This window comes from Watersipora subatra, chromosome 5, assembly GCF_963576615.1.
Source record: "Watersipora subatra chromosome 5, tzWatSuba1.1, whole genome shotgun sequence".
Classification (NCBI taxonomy): domain Eukaryota; kingdom Metazoa; phylum Bryozoa; class Gymnolaemata; order Cheilostomatida; family Watersiporidae; genus Watersipora; species Watersipora subatra.
In genome coordinates this window covers 18,263,862-18,279,061 of record NC_088712.1, presented here as the reverse complement: position 1 = coordinate 18,279,061, position 15,200 = coordinate 18,263,862, and the positions used below count along the sequence as shown (strand labels likewise).

At 34.7% G+C, this 15,200-nt stretch overlaps 1 protein-coding gene across 5 annotated transcripts in view; it reads left to right on the top strand.

Moving 5' to 3' along the window:
- LOC137396226 (serine-rich adhesin for platelets-like) overlaps window positions 1-15,200 on the top strand; it is an 89,017-nt gene that overhangs the window by 58,926 nt on the left and 14,891 nt on the right. For 3 of the 5 annotated variants that reach the window (XM_068082408.1, XM_068082406.1, XM_068082409.1), the window contains 3 exons: window positions 671-802; window positions 13,124-13,257; window positions 14,620-14,793. In XM_068082408.1, the coding sequence (XP_067938509.1) occupies window positions 671-802; window positions 13,124-13,257; window positions 14,620-14,793 (440 nt within the window). Of the gene's footprint in view, window positions 1-670; window positions 803-7,865; window positions 7,909-10,665; window positions 10,685-13,123; window positions 13,258-14,619; window positions 14,794-15,200 lie in introns of those variants that run through there. The other 2 variants (XM_068082411.1, XM_068082410.1) reach the window with 2 other exon arrangements.

Below are 15,200 nucleotides of genomic sequence, written 5' to 3'. Positions count from 1 at the left end.
TCCACATTAAATTGTAACAACCATTGTCTGAGTACTTGAGAATGTTCTAGAACAAAAAGATGGTCAGTGGTTTGTTTCAGATCAATAAAGCTCATCTTCTCTCTCTTTTTAGATAGCTCAGAAAGTAGTAAGTGTAGATGGCTAAAAAAGGGTTTCTTTGACAACAAATCTTACATTTGTGTAACATAAAAATGCAACTTAATATAATATTCAATAATTGAAGTATTTTAAAGCTGAGCAAAATAATGTAGGCTTATACAACAAATTTGGTACATGAAAAATGGAGTAACAAAACCTGAATATTTTCAAGAGAGAAATGCCCTTAGCATTTAGGCAATGTGTAAAACTCTTCTGGCATTATTTAGCACCGAGGCAACCCTTAGTTTTTTGAAGGGTCGAAGTTTAATTACTATCTTGAAACTTTTCACCTTGAAAACAATTTCTCATTTTGTCGTCCAACATGTTAGCTGTTGGCACTGATGTTATTTATATAAAGGCTGAAAAAGACTCAAGGCAAAACAAAAGGTCTTCTGAAGTACCAGTACTATCAGCATCCTTTCAAAGAATGCTCTGCCGAACACACTAGAAATTTTGTGTGTTTAAAAATTTTGGTACTTCGATAAAACAACAAAACCAGGTCTATCAATAAAAAGCATTTTGTTTTTACCAGAGAGTGTAGAGGAGCCCCTTCCTGCTTTTCAGCAAAGAACCTTGAGGAGCAAAAGTGTTGACCGAAGTTTTGAGAAATCTCCAAAAAAGATGCCTGCATCTAAAAAGTTCTTCAAGACCTTGTTGCGAAAAGGTAAGTAACAAACATACAGATAATTTTAGTAGACTCAACAGACTCTTCCTAAAAGGTAAGTTCCAAACTCATGAAGATGAGAGTACATCAAACAGATTGACTGACATGTTAACAGCTTAGCTTAACTGTTAAGTTTAACTCAAATTTTGACATATTAACTCAAATGTTAGCAGATTGACTCCAATATTAGTGAACTAAATCAAGTGTTAATGGATTAGCTCAAATGTTAACATATTAACTTAACTGTTAACTGATTAACTCAAATGTTAATAGATTAACTCAAATGTTTAAATTCGCTGAGCATCTGTCAAACTATAATGCTCAAACTAGAGCTGCTTGTGTCCTTTTAGTTTGTATTGGTGTTTGCGGTTGTCCGAAGAGATGCAGTAGTATCAGAGTTCAGTATTATCCAAAATTACTCATTCCATGTTCGTTTCAACACAGGAAACTTCCTTTAATGGAATATAAAGTTAGAATATCCATCTAAAGCCATCATATCTATAAATTGTGTAACAAGTATTTAGTAGAATGATATTTTCAGCATCAATAGCAATCTTTCTAGAACCAACAGTAAACAGCTCAAAGAATTTGACCCAATCATCATCTTCATGACTGTGCCACAATGTTTACTGTAATAAAAACTGGTGTGAAGTACAGTGATGTCTATATTAACCTCATTGTGAATTGATCTAGCTAAAGTCATGGTCAACCACCATTATCTTTAGTATAAGAAGAGCTGTGTTCATTCATCTGTCCAAAGACACTGTTCAAGGTGGAGAAAGAAGACTGCATCATTTGAATGATATTCAAACTCGAGACTTTCAGTTTAGTAGCCTGACACTTTAACACTCGCACCAAACAACCACCATCCAACTTTCTAGAATAATGGGGGATATAGTTTTTCTCTTTACTTTATCAGATTACCTGACTATCTCTCACATCACACTAGACTTATAGGATGCTAGCACACAATACATGTAAAAGTACCAAGTTAGCTGCTGCCACATCTGTATATTATCAGCCATCAACATACATGTACTTTGAGCAAACCTGGTTTCAATAAATGGCCAATATGTTAGTTGCTAAGTATAAAACGCTAGCAGTAGTAGGACCATCTAGTAGCTGCTGCAACTGTGATACGGGATGATGAGATGTCAAAACAAGAGTGCATCTGCCAACTTTTAAATAAGTAGCATAGTGAGCTAAAATGAGCTATATTTAGAATATCTCTGCTGCCTAACGCTCAGTTGTCATTCTGGAAACAGGTGTATTTCAGTCATATGTGACCTGTCAACATCTCTAGAAACTATTTTCTCTTAAACAGTTATGCCAGGTTTGCTAAAATAGATGTCAGCATCGTGTACTATAGGATGTGTGCTTGAAAAATGATGGTAAAGTTGATGGTGAGTGTTTTTGCTTTGCAAAAAGCTTTTCAATGGCAACTTTTCTTGGAAAAAATTATATGTGGCTATGGCCAACCAAATACTTAAATGCTAAATCAGCCGAAAGTTTTAAATTTGCAGAGAATATTATACTAAGTATTAAATACTATCCAGCCGTGTGGTTATATAAGATTAATATACTGATTTAACGACATTTACCCTATAAGTTTGCTGAGTCAAGCTTGTCTAAGAAGAATGATGGAAATGTTGGAAAAATCAAAGAATGATTTACCAATCTGAATAGTTTGCTGGTTAATTGAGGGCAGCCACGGCCTAAAGGTTTAGGCCTAGAGGACGCCAGACCTACAAACAACAGGTTGAAGGTTCACTGCTCAAAAAAGCTGTTGGTTGTGACAGGAATGACATCCAAACTTAAATTGCCTAACTAAACTTAATTCAACATTGCCAGACCCAAGTCTGTAATTGTCAAAGAAAACCATCCACTTAGCTTTTATTTTTTTTGGAAATAATTCGGCAGAAAATTCATGTATTTGTTGCTGTAGCCTTATTTGGTTTTATAGAGTTCTAAAGGGAGTTCCTCTAAGAGGTTTCTTGCATACCTCAGTCTCTTACCACAGCCGCGCCACACAATGAATTCATTAGAATTAAAGCATGGTGCTTTTAATTTTTTCTTACCAAAGTTTAGAACTATACTAAGGCAATGAGCATATGAAAAGGCTTAAGGCTCATTCCATTGCGCAAAGACGCCCATATGCACTTAAAGAAGTCATTGAATTACCAGCTAATTGCAGGCTCGTACTGAATGCAGTAAGATTCTCTTATATATATCCTGAATAGCACAGAAGCTAAGCTACGCTTAGATCTCCGTTATGACTTTGCTAAATGCTTTTTCATAATTTAAAACATATTTTTCTTAGCGCAAAGATGTCTGGAGAATCTTCAAACAATTTAAATGCGATGTGAATATCCCAAAGAACTTAATTGTTCCATTTAGTTGCGTCTTAATAAGGATTTTTTCTCACGCAAAATTTTCACAACAATAGGAATTGAGCTAGTCTCTCCGTCTGCCTGGGGCCACGGGTGTAAAATATTGATTTGTATAACAGGTTTGCCGGAGTGTCAGGGTGGGCTAGTGCTAGCGCTTTTGACTGGCAACCGCAGGACTCGCACCCCCAACCATTGGGTTGGTGGTTCGAGTCCTGATTAATGGAGAGACCATTTTTGTCAGTAATGCTGATCCGACAAAAAGCTTTCAGCAAGCTTTCAACGCTAAATTGTTGGTTCTTCCGAATCTAGACCATAACTTGGAGGCTCCGTGTATCACACTGACAACATGGGCACGTTAAAAATCCACCTCTGTCCTTTGCATACTGTGCAAGTGAAATGGCTACCTGGCTTTGTCAGACTGGACATGTTGCACTGGCATACCTTCAGGTTAATCTGACAGTTCCGTAAGTGGCAAGCACTGAGAACAGGGTCACCTCTACCATACTGCTTGGCCCAAGCAAGCATCGCTAAGATGCAAGTCATTGTCGATTCCTGACAGACAGCCATAAAAAATAATGGCTGTACAGCATTTGACTTAGCAGTCCTACACTCAGACACTTGGGTTAATCGTCTGCCTTACAGTGTTTTAGAATAGTTATGCATACAATTATTCTCCAAGCTTTATTGACACACCTGACTATCTCACTCAGCTTTCTAGACTGCAAAAGCAGTAATAGTCATTATATAGAGTCAAAAATGAAATTATTAGCAGTAAAGCCTGGTTTGCATATCGAATGCGAGACCCCGGCAGTAATTTCGTGCAGCAAACCACTTGCGGCGCTAGGCTCGGCGGCTTCTGTTCACATAACGCTGCATTGCAAATAATCGCATAAAAATTTTCGCTTGCCATGCCATTTCGAAAACGCCGGCCTTTACTTGTTCAGTGCATTTTGGGAAGGTTTTGTCTGCGGCTTTCAGCAAAAGTTGAACACCGCTAAACTCTTGCATTGACCGCCGGCAACTACCAGCGGTACTTGGCAGATGTGTTCCCATTTTATTGCTGCTTCGATGCCTGCGGCGTATAATGGGAACCAGACTTAAGAAATGTACTCAAAATGACATTTTAAAATCTGCTTGCTGACTTGAGGCTGAGAAGCACAAAAATGTATCTAGTGATTTGCACTGGCAAACCTAGATGTGTTTATGCTGTGCCCGACACGAACGTTGAACAGTAAATAATTTACTGGTACTGAAAGTGTTTGATATTTATGTCTGCTGTGTTGTGATCTGCTTGCTGATCAAGTGCAATTATGTTATTTAGATCAAAAAAACATCAAAAGTTCATATTACAATATACTATGTCTATACTAAAAGTTCATTTGCTCTAAAATAGTATAAAAAAATTCAAAAATAAAAGTACTAGCAATATAAGTAAACAGTTTATATTGCAAGCATTATAATAAAACTGATTTCTGTAAAAATAGTCAGATTATACCCATACACATTGGGTATTTTTAAGTATGTCTTTACTAGTTTTAACTCTGTGTGTTCAACTGTTATAAATGTTTTATAAATAAAGCAAGCACATAATTTCAAGGCTAAATATCACATGCTTTAAACATGCATGCCACTTGCTTAAAATGTATGTATCACATGCAGCAAACATGAGTATTACATGCCAAAAGCATGTGTATCACATGATGTGAACATGTGTATCCCATACTATAAACATGTGTATCATGTTCTATGAATATAATGCTTCACACGCTGCAAATATTTTTATCACATGCAATAAGAAAAATGTGTATCGCATGTTGTAAACATGCACATCACATGCATATAACATGTCTCAAACATGTATATCACATGTTGTAAACATGTGTATCAAATGCTGTAAACATTCATATTACACATTTTAAACATGGGTATTAAATGCTGTAATAATGCATATCACATGTTTTAAACATCTGGTCCCATACTTTAAGCACATACTGCGCATGCTTTCTACTCGTAAATCAATTTTTTTAATGAAACATATTCTGCAATTCAATTTTTTACAAGATCTTCCTTTACAAGATCTCAGATGAACGAGATTACAGGAGGGAATAATGATTTGTTATTTGATGTAACTCTTGATTTTGTTGAAACTTAATCTCAAGCTAGACCTGACTAAATCTCACTGAGAGCGCTCAGTCTACTAGGCTTTGTTTGCAAATAAGATGTAAATTTCTAATTTCTAATGCTCTTGAAATATACATCTAGTTCACCACCTCGCATTCTAAACATTAACAAGTTCTTGGAAGCAACCCGGTTTGTTATTCGCTGTTCCCTGCATGTTGACAAGTGCTGACAAAACACATCAGGTTCGAACTGAAACTGGTCATATCAAAAAACACTACAACTTCTAGAATAATGAGTTCATTGCTTTATATGTTATAACAAGGGCTCGGCTACTTCTCATCAAATTCCACTTTTGGTAGCATATAAATCACATTAATATAATGGTTTAGCTTGTAAATTTACACAAAAAAATTAATTATAGAATCAAAAGTGTAAACTGCTAATTAGGTTAAGCTAATATCTTTCAAGTCACCTCACCGGAAGGAGCTTTAGCATTGGTTAATTAGTATGATCCAGAAGCTAAATAAACCAATTTCCTTTCTTTGTTTTTAGGCTAATCATTACTTTTTAATAGACCTTTACATATGTTGAGTTAATTACTTCAAGGCCTGCTTCATATGATGCAACAATTGTGTGCTAGAACAATTTTAATGATAAATAACTACTGTTATTTAAGTAATTGGGGTCTCAGCCCAAACAAACCATGACAACTCCTTATTAAATAACACGTGGTTATTAGTGTATTATGAATAATCAAGAAATCATAGCAATTCTAGGAAGTTGAAATTTTTATATTTTACAGATATTTTTAGATAATTTGACAATTTAAAACTTTAGATTTAATAATTTCACACAATACAAGCCACAATACCGAACATACACCAAAGAGTACAACGAGAATTTTTGAGTGACTCTACTCTGTACTTTTAAGATAATTACTCAAACAATACTAAGCAAAAGTGAAACTAAAAATAAACTACAAAAAAATCAAAACCAGGTTAAAATGAAACTAAGCAAAAGTGAAACTAAGCAAAAGTGAAACTAAACAAAAGTGAAACTAAGCAAAAGTGAAACTAAACAAAAGTGAAACTAAGCAAAAGTGAAACTAAGAAAAGAAGCTAAAAACTAAACCGAAGAGAATACTTTGCTTCAAAACTAGTTACTAAGAAGAGAAGCTAAGCGGAAACTTTGCAAACTAAAGAATAACTAAGCATAAGTGGGTTAAGTTTTATCTCTATAATAATGCCTCTCTAAATGATCGACCAAGGTTTTTCTTTGACTTGCGTCAGTAAATTTGATAAACATTGCCTTGTTAGCGCAAACTCATTGCATTAGAACTATTAGAGTGAAATGCAGAATAGTATAATTCTAAAAAGCCTTTGTTCACTAAAAGTAGCAAGTAAATGTTCAAAAGGTTGTTTATATGCCATGATGGTTAAGTTTTAGTATTTTGTTTTTTAGTCTGGTAAAAAAAATTTTTCTAACCAGGGAGTTTGAACAGCTCTACTGCCGCCCAAACTAGTTTGATAATTGTGCTTTTGAACGATCTCAGTCTAGAACCATAGATACATTGATTAGATTTTGTCTTACAATTAGCTGGTGGTTTTAGTCAACTGTTGAATGGCGCAAAATTTTTTAATTTTGTCAAAAAAGCCAATTTGCTATAATGTTTAATTATTTGAAAACATGAATATCAAAATAATGAAGATTTAAAGCATTTAGGACAAAGCTGATGTTGTTGTAATTATGACTGCAAGTTTTAAATCAGTTGAATCATTTAAAAAAAAGAGATGGATCATTTTTTACATTAAGCTGCTAAGTAACAGCCTATTATAAAGTTGGCAAAAACCTCTGATTATCAGTTTATGTCTGACACAGTTAGTACTGACAAATTACTGACTGATTACAAAATTAATATAAACTCAAACCTAGACATGACTTAACTTTGAAAGACTACGATACTTAAGTGAGATGTTGGTTTTTTCCTAAATAAGATTAGTAATGACTAGTCACATTCTTTCGAATCGGCGTCATAAGCCCGATTTTGTTTCTGTAAACAGATAAATAGTTACTTTCGTCTCTTATGTAGAATGGAAGGAGCATGTGTATAATCTATGTTAATGATGCATTATCAGAAGATTATCCTCTAAAATACTTTGAGATAGTTCGCATGCCCCTTAACTTCCTTGATCACCAGACATTGTAAGCACCGTAATACCGCTTCTTGCAGGAGACTCATTTCGGTTGCGTGTTAAAAGACTGATTAGCTTCACTTTACGAAAGGTTCTAATCTTGGATAACTAGGAAACAATTGTTATGATCTACTAGTATTCTGACAGTCTAGCCTGCCCAGAGTGATTATCATGTGCTGCTAAAGCTCAGAAGATCTGCACAAATGTTCTGAAATGCTGGAGGATGGTTGGTTGGTGGAACTGTTAGGGTGTTGGTCTACTAAGCTGAAAAATGTGATTTCGGGTCCCATTAAAAGCGATCTTTTAGCTCATTCTCTAACTAACCCTTTAGACAGATGGACAGATAGACAGACAGACAGATACTGCAATAGCAAAGACAGCAAAAAAATTTTCTTGATCAAAGGTAAAATACTATATGTCTACTGTCAACATTCCCCAGGCTCTCATTTCGAGCAGACAATCACTTCTATAATTCTATAATAAAACTTCCAGAATTTATGTCCAAATACCTTAACTTTAATGGTTAAGGGCTGAAACTTTAGATCTGATTGCCAGAAATTTATATGGTAACCAGACAGACCTGAGCATATATTACGGATCACATAACCAGACAGACCTGAGCATATAGTACGGGTCACATAACCAGACAGACCTGAGCATATAGGGCTGGTCACATAACCAGACAGATCTGAGCATATAGTACGGATCACATAACCAGACAGACCTGAGCATATAGTACGGATCACATAACCAGACAGACCTGAGCATATAGTACGGATCACATAACTAGACAGAGCTGAGCATATAGTACGGATCACATAACCAGACAGACCTGAGCATATAGTACGAGTCAGATAACTAGACAGAGCTGAATACTTGCTGTGATAGTTAGTCATGGTGGACAAGGTAAAGATACTCTTTAGAGTTTAAAATAATGTGGCAGCTTTTTTATTCTTTGAAGAAAAAAGCAGTCACTAGAAACTGTCACATTTTCAAATGAGTTTTAAAATACTATTGCTAGCTGCTTTAACAATCTTCTACCTAATATCCATTATCTTAGCAGAGGAAGGTATTTGAAAAATTATATGTCAAACCATTTTTTTAGTTTTAATGGCTAACTGTTTCTCGTTTTTTCTTTAATGTTTGTTCTATGGCATAGTTTGCAAAAACAATTCTGTTTGAAATGAAATTATTGCTAATAAAGTAATATATATATATAAGCCATAAATCATTTTTATGGTTGGTTAATAATTCCGGCGGATCCATTACGTTTTCCGAATATCTCATACCGGCAGAGATGTAGACGATCAATGTTCAAATTGCTTTGTCATCTCATCCTATACCTAATTTGGAGCCATAATAAGTATATTGACTTCCATTGCCTGTTCAAGGAATCCATAAGATAAAGCTGAGTTTAAATACTGTCTAGAGTATTTTCTTAGATCAAGCAAAAAGCTATCATTTATTTAAAGTAATATATCCAACAACAAGCCATAAGCGTACTTAAGTAGTCAGCACATAAGCATACCGATGTGCTGACTACATAGCATGAACTGTATTCTACCTGCTATGAACACTTATGATCAGCATCTAGAAGCCTTTGATGCTGATAAGTTAACTATTGATATTAGATATTTACTGTCTAAAATACTCAGATCAAATCTTCAATCTGCCTGACTATTCATTAAATTGTAACTTTTCCAGAAAAACCACTACACCTTATACCAAACATGAACACCTTGCCTATTCACATCATAAAACTACATTATGCAAAGAAGAGCTTTTTTTCTAATACCCAAAATTTTACTATTCTTTATTTCATTTTATTTTTAGGAATTTTTTTGTCTCACAGTCTAATTTAATTTGACCATCATTAACCAGTAATAATTAAGTTCATATCTATCTGCATCTATATAAACTATTACAATCAAAATTTATTCTTATTAACACTGTGTGACACATCTTAAAAACTACAAAAAAGTTTTTACTGCTGCTTTTGAAAACCAAAGCTGCTCTTCATTAGTAAGTAGGAAGGGAATAGCAGAGAAGAGCTCACAGTTTTGAAGGTTGGATCATTTGCTGTTAAAAGGTTTGCTACCAAATCTGATGATGTAATTAGATAGCACCATCTCTAGATAGAATCAAGCGTGTCAGGCTCTAAGCAACTCTCATTTGCTTGAGATTCACATGGAGGTCGCAGTTTTTGCAGCTAGGTAAATATCCAGCCGATAAATGTCTAGCAATGATAGCAATGTTTGATGGATTAGATGGCGTGCCACGGTGACACCCATGAACATGAATAACATAGAATAAAGACTCTGCTAAGAGTACCTTAGTGCTAGTCATGGGAATAGCTTGTTCTCACGTCTCCTGCTGTATACTGCTATAAAACAGGATACGCAAAACCAGTAAAACAAGAAAAGTTTCTGCGCGAATGAAGCTAAACTAGTAGTAACTAAAACAATATTTTGGTGGATAAAAGCACATCTCGTTGCCTGCTTGTGGTGAGAAGTGAGAAAACAATAGTGTTTCTTTAATTGATTAAACAATCAATGATACCTTGAAATAGAAGTAAAATGAGACTTTGTTATAAATTCATAGAGCCAACTAATATAAAAGCAATAGAAAACAGCAAAAATAGATACAAGTATATTTTGTTGTCTACTTATGGTGACAAGTCTAGAAGAATGTTGACAATGAAGCTAATAACACAGATCAAATAATTGATGATATCTTGAAGTAAAGGTAATATGACGCTTCGTTACAAATTCATGGAGCTAATCAATACAAAAAACAAAAACAGTATTAGTAGATAGAAATGCATAAGAAGTCCTTTACTTATGACGTTAATCCATTCTTAAGATGTGGTTTAGCCTAAATTCCAGTGTAAGTCAAAATATTTTGAATAGATTACTCCATACACCTATTAATAACTATTTTCACCTCCATGATGGTGTTTGTCCTTTTCTTTGATGCGTTACCATTAGAAGAATTAGTCTTGAACTTTGGAGCTATAATGAAGGTCAAAAGACTGGTAAAAAAGCTTAAACAGGCAACAGAGTGAGAACCGGCAAGCACAACCAGAACGGTGTATCTCTGAAACTGAGTGATATATTGATGCTGTCTTCCTCCATCGCAAGCACAAAGGAATATATTTATCTCCTGGGTGCTGAACACTTGTGAGTTCACAATTGTTTGCATCGCTTACATCATAAGCAATGCTTAGGTGAAACTAGGTTAAATATTATTTTAGATATTCTTATGGGGCGTTTATTGCCTCAAAACAAGTTGAATTTTTGTCCTTGTAGCCCAAAGAATCTCTGTATCTTGTTTTCTGCTAATACTTAAAATTCTGATGGCCCAATATTAATAACAAAGTGACATCAAAACTAATGAAAAGTTGGTTCCTTGGTCAAACAAGATTCTTCAGTCATATTCTTTGACCATTATCAAGAGATCGTGGTAAAATAGGACTTCATTATAAAATATAGAAAAAATTACAAAATAGAATATGGTATAAAGACAAGCAAACTCTTTCTTTAAAACTCTAATTTGATTAGCCAAAAATGTGGCTAGAAAGTGGTTAGTTTTGTAAAAAAAAAGTGGACATTATACAATGTAATGTTGTTCGAGCATAATGGCTATGTAATAAAATTAAGCTCGCAGAACCAACCTGAGAATCTTCTTTTTCTTCTTTAGCTGCTAGATTTGTTAAGTAACAGGTTGTTGGCATAAAGAATTCAATAAATAGTCCGGCCAATATTTTGCATTGTTCAAGTGTTTGTTCTCAACTTTCTGTAGCAAATCAAAACCACAATCTTTTCCTTTCACAATCAAGTCCTTTCAGAACTTGTAATTGCTTTTTAAAAGAGTGAAAACTTTCCGTTTCTGTCACATAAATTTTACATGAAGCAAACAAGTTTTTGAGTGCTTGTGAACATGAAATTTATCATATAAATGTATATGTATTTACATTCACATATCATCTGCATTCACGTCTTGAAGTATAGTGTTGGTCTCTGATTTCATAGCTGAATCTATCTTACAGCTCTAGTTGTCTACTAACCTACATTGATCAAAGCTACAAACACCGAGTGTTTGCTCAAACGATGTGTACCATAGTAATGTCATAAGGGATTAAGAGTTTTGCTATTAGTTTAAAAATTTATGGTACAGAAGAAGAGAATGTCACCCGGTAAGGCCGTACCAGCCTAGTACCATGCTCAACATTGGATTACGGTTGACAATGACGAAACCAGCAAATACGGCTTGCTTTTATGACCAATAAATTCTAAAGAAGTATATTAGTTATATACGACTGAGTAAAATCATGTAACCACATTAGTTCAGCGAGACAACGCCACCACAATTACCTCATTCATCATGCTGTCTGGAGCTTTGATCACGGAAGGTTGAATTTTCTGTAAGACGATTTAAGCATGCATTCTTTAAATATGTTGAAATTGTATGCTATGGTGTGAGAAGAAATGCTGTGCATGATTTTGTTCGAATGATCAAGCATAACCTTCTTTTTTCACTGAAAACAATCAAGATATATAAGCTAACCATAGCTGCAGTTTTGATTTCATATTGCTAAGAACTACAGCTTGGTTAATTAAAAGATTTTAATGGTTGGGTCTGCCTAATTTTATTAGTGCTTTTAAATTAGCCTTGATGTTAATCAGCCAACCATTCAGGCTAAGGTAATAGAAACCATTATGGTAATATTTGCAGTATAAATCCATAACAAGATGGCAATGTGGGTGCCTGTATTAAACACAGGGTATCACCACAAAGTTCTCACAGCCAAAATGACGAATCATGGATGCCAGTCTGTTGTTTCTAGTACTTTGTACTTGCTATCCTTTAGTAATATTTCTGTGCTTGTCTATAGGTCAAAACAATTTTTATAAATCTTTATAAAAATATCTTATAAGTATCAGCTTGTTGGGATAAAATGTTTATTGAGTGTAGCAATTTTTAGGAGCTATAAACTGTTTGATGATAATATAATTAGTCAAAGCGATGCCTTTTAAACAAGCACGCAGTGCAAATAGACTCATGGTAGGTATGTGATTGAATTTGCACCAACCATCAAGTTGGGTTCTTACAGAGTTGACTTAGGGTATTAACTGTCCTGAGCCTTCAAGCCAAATTATGTCAAAGTACAAAGTGTTGAAACTCATTTTACTCGTATTTAATCTAAGGGAATTGTTATTAAATTTTAAACTGTTAAACTTTTAAATTGTGATATTCAAAGTATTACCAGGAATTTAGATAAAAACTTAATCAAATACATATCTAAAATGTGGTTGATCCAGTATAGTACATTTTTGGTCAAATATATCTTTGCAACTCCAAATTTTTAAACGTCCTTTAAATAAAAATTACTGTTAGTTTTACAGTCTGTGTGTTGTTGCTGCAAACCACTTTATGTTTAGTGACTGTGTCATTTATTGGTCTCAACAATATTAATAAAGGTCCGGTGTGTGGTGGTTATGAACCAGCATGTTAAACCCTTCCAATACACAGCTTCTAAATCTGTTTCTCATACCACACAGTTATTCATACTGAAAGTATGTTGTTAGTTAAATGTGCACTGCTTGTGTGGTCTTCAGGAAAGAGCAAGACAGATGTTGCCGCTCCAGAGTTTGAAGCGGTATCTACCACAGATTGTCATAGCCAAGGAGGAGAAGACGAGGAAGATCATGAGTTAGATGGAAAACTACCTAAAGAGTTTTTAGACACTTGGGTAAAGAACTACAGCAGCTATATTGTCTCATGACCTCTTTGGTTTGCAAAAAGTCTAATGTAACTTAATCTGCTCGATCTTAGATCTAAAACCTTAGGAAGGGAATTTTTGTAGCATTCTTACGCAGACCACCATCTTTTATCTGATTGTATTGTTGTTGCCTGGCAACCATGTGATCTACCATCCGGAACTAGTTAATGACTGTCAAGTACAATACTAGCAAAAATGGGATCTTCAGATCAACTTTTTATCTAAGGGTACTTCTTGAGGGTCTGCTATAAACTGTTTCCACTATTTCTATAAAGTATAATAAACTACAAAGATTGTGTACAAATATTTTGATTTAGGTTGCTTTACGATTTTATCACTAGCTGTAATCTATTGGGTGGCAGATGAAAAGCTTTCAGAACTGGATTTTTAGAAACAAAGTTTGGTTTTTGACTCAACTGAGTCCTGACAGTGTTACCATTGGTCAATATTAAACTAAATTGTCTTCAGTCCGTTGCTGGTTATTTCTAAGTAAAGGACATGATATGATGACTATAGGAGTTGTCTACTTTGTAAATACTAAGTTTAACTTGAAGCTTCTTCATTCAATTAATTACTGCAAATAGCCTTCCTGGTGAAGTCAATTTATAGTAGTATCCTTATCAATAAAAACCCTACTTACAGATTTTTTTACACAACATTCTGATAGATTTTATCAGATAGTATTGGTATTTTTCTATTGATTACGATTGTTTTTGATGTTTGAGGTGATCTGACTGTCAGGATGTTTCAAGATTAAAATCAAGAAAACCTGGTCACAATTTTCACCCTCAGATCAAATGAAAGTGTGATTATGATGTCTACAGTTGCAAAGAGACTGACAGAATAGAGACGCGTAATGCTGCAACTTGATCACAATAGCTGATATCAACTATTTCAGCAATTGCAACTAGTGACATGATTACGCGTGTACTTTGTTCCAAGTATTTTAACCGCGATCAGGTTTTGTGGATTTTAATCTTGAAACATCCTGACAGTCAGATCACCTCAAACATTAAAAGCAATCTCAAATTATAGAAAAGTACCGATACTTTCCAAGACTCTATTAAAAATTTGTGCAAGTTCATCTTATCTACTAAAAGCTAAGTTCTTCAAGGAGTGTTTTAGGTTAAGTCTGTGCAGGCTGAGAAGTTATTAAACCACTTGCGGCTTGTGTTAAAGAAAATCTGTAGTCTCCTTAAACTTCCAAAAAACAGTGATTTTTTGCTCCGGACAACTCTCAATAAAACTAGTGTAGACTAACACCACAGAAAATCAGGAATACTTCCAATCAGGGCCAACGAGTTACTTATAAGCAAACATGCTCTATCGTAGGTAAGTTCAACAACGCACCAATTATTAGACGAAATGGACCAGGCCCTTGAAGGCGTCTGGCCATATGACAAAAAGGAAGACACATCAAGCTATAGACGCAAAAGTGCTTCTCACACTGACATCATTGATGGTGTGACAGACGACACGCAGACAACGATGAAACGTAAATCAAAGGTAAAGTTAATGACCGATCAAATTTGAACACCTAAAATATACAGAGCTCTTTATTATAAGCAAAGCAAACCAACTAAGCCTTCAAAAGGGTTTTTCTAGAATATTCCGAAAACCTTGTTGTGAACACAGACCAATAAATGTTTACTGCCCTGATTGGGGGCGCCTCTGGGAGTGTCTTTATTTGGTCTACAGTTAACAATTTCGCGACTTTATAATCATCTTCATTCTATCGTATTCCCCAAACTTTTTGGTTTGTTTGCACTTCATAACTAATTTAAAAGTATTTGAACTGTATGGTACGTTGTAACAGGCAAACGATTACCAGACAGACATTCTGAACAATGGTGTAATTTGAATGGAATAAAAACAACACAGTTGCAAAGTAGGAGTCAATGACCTGAAAGAGT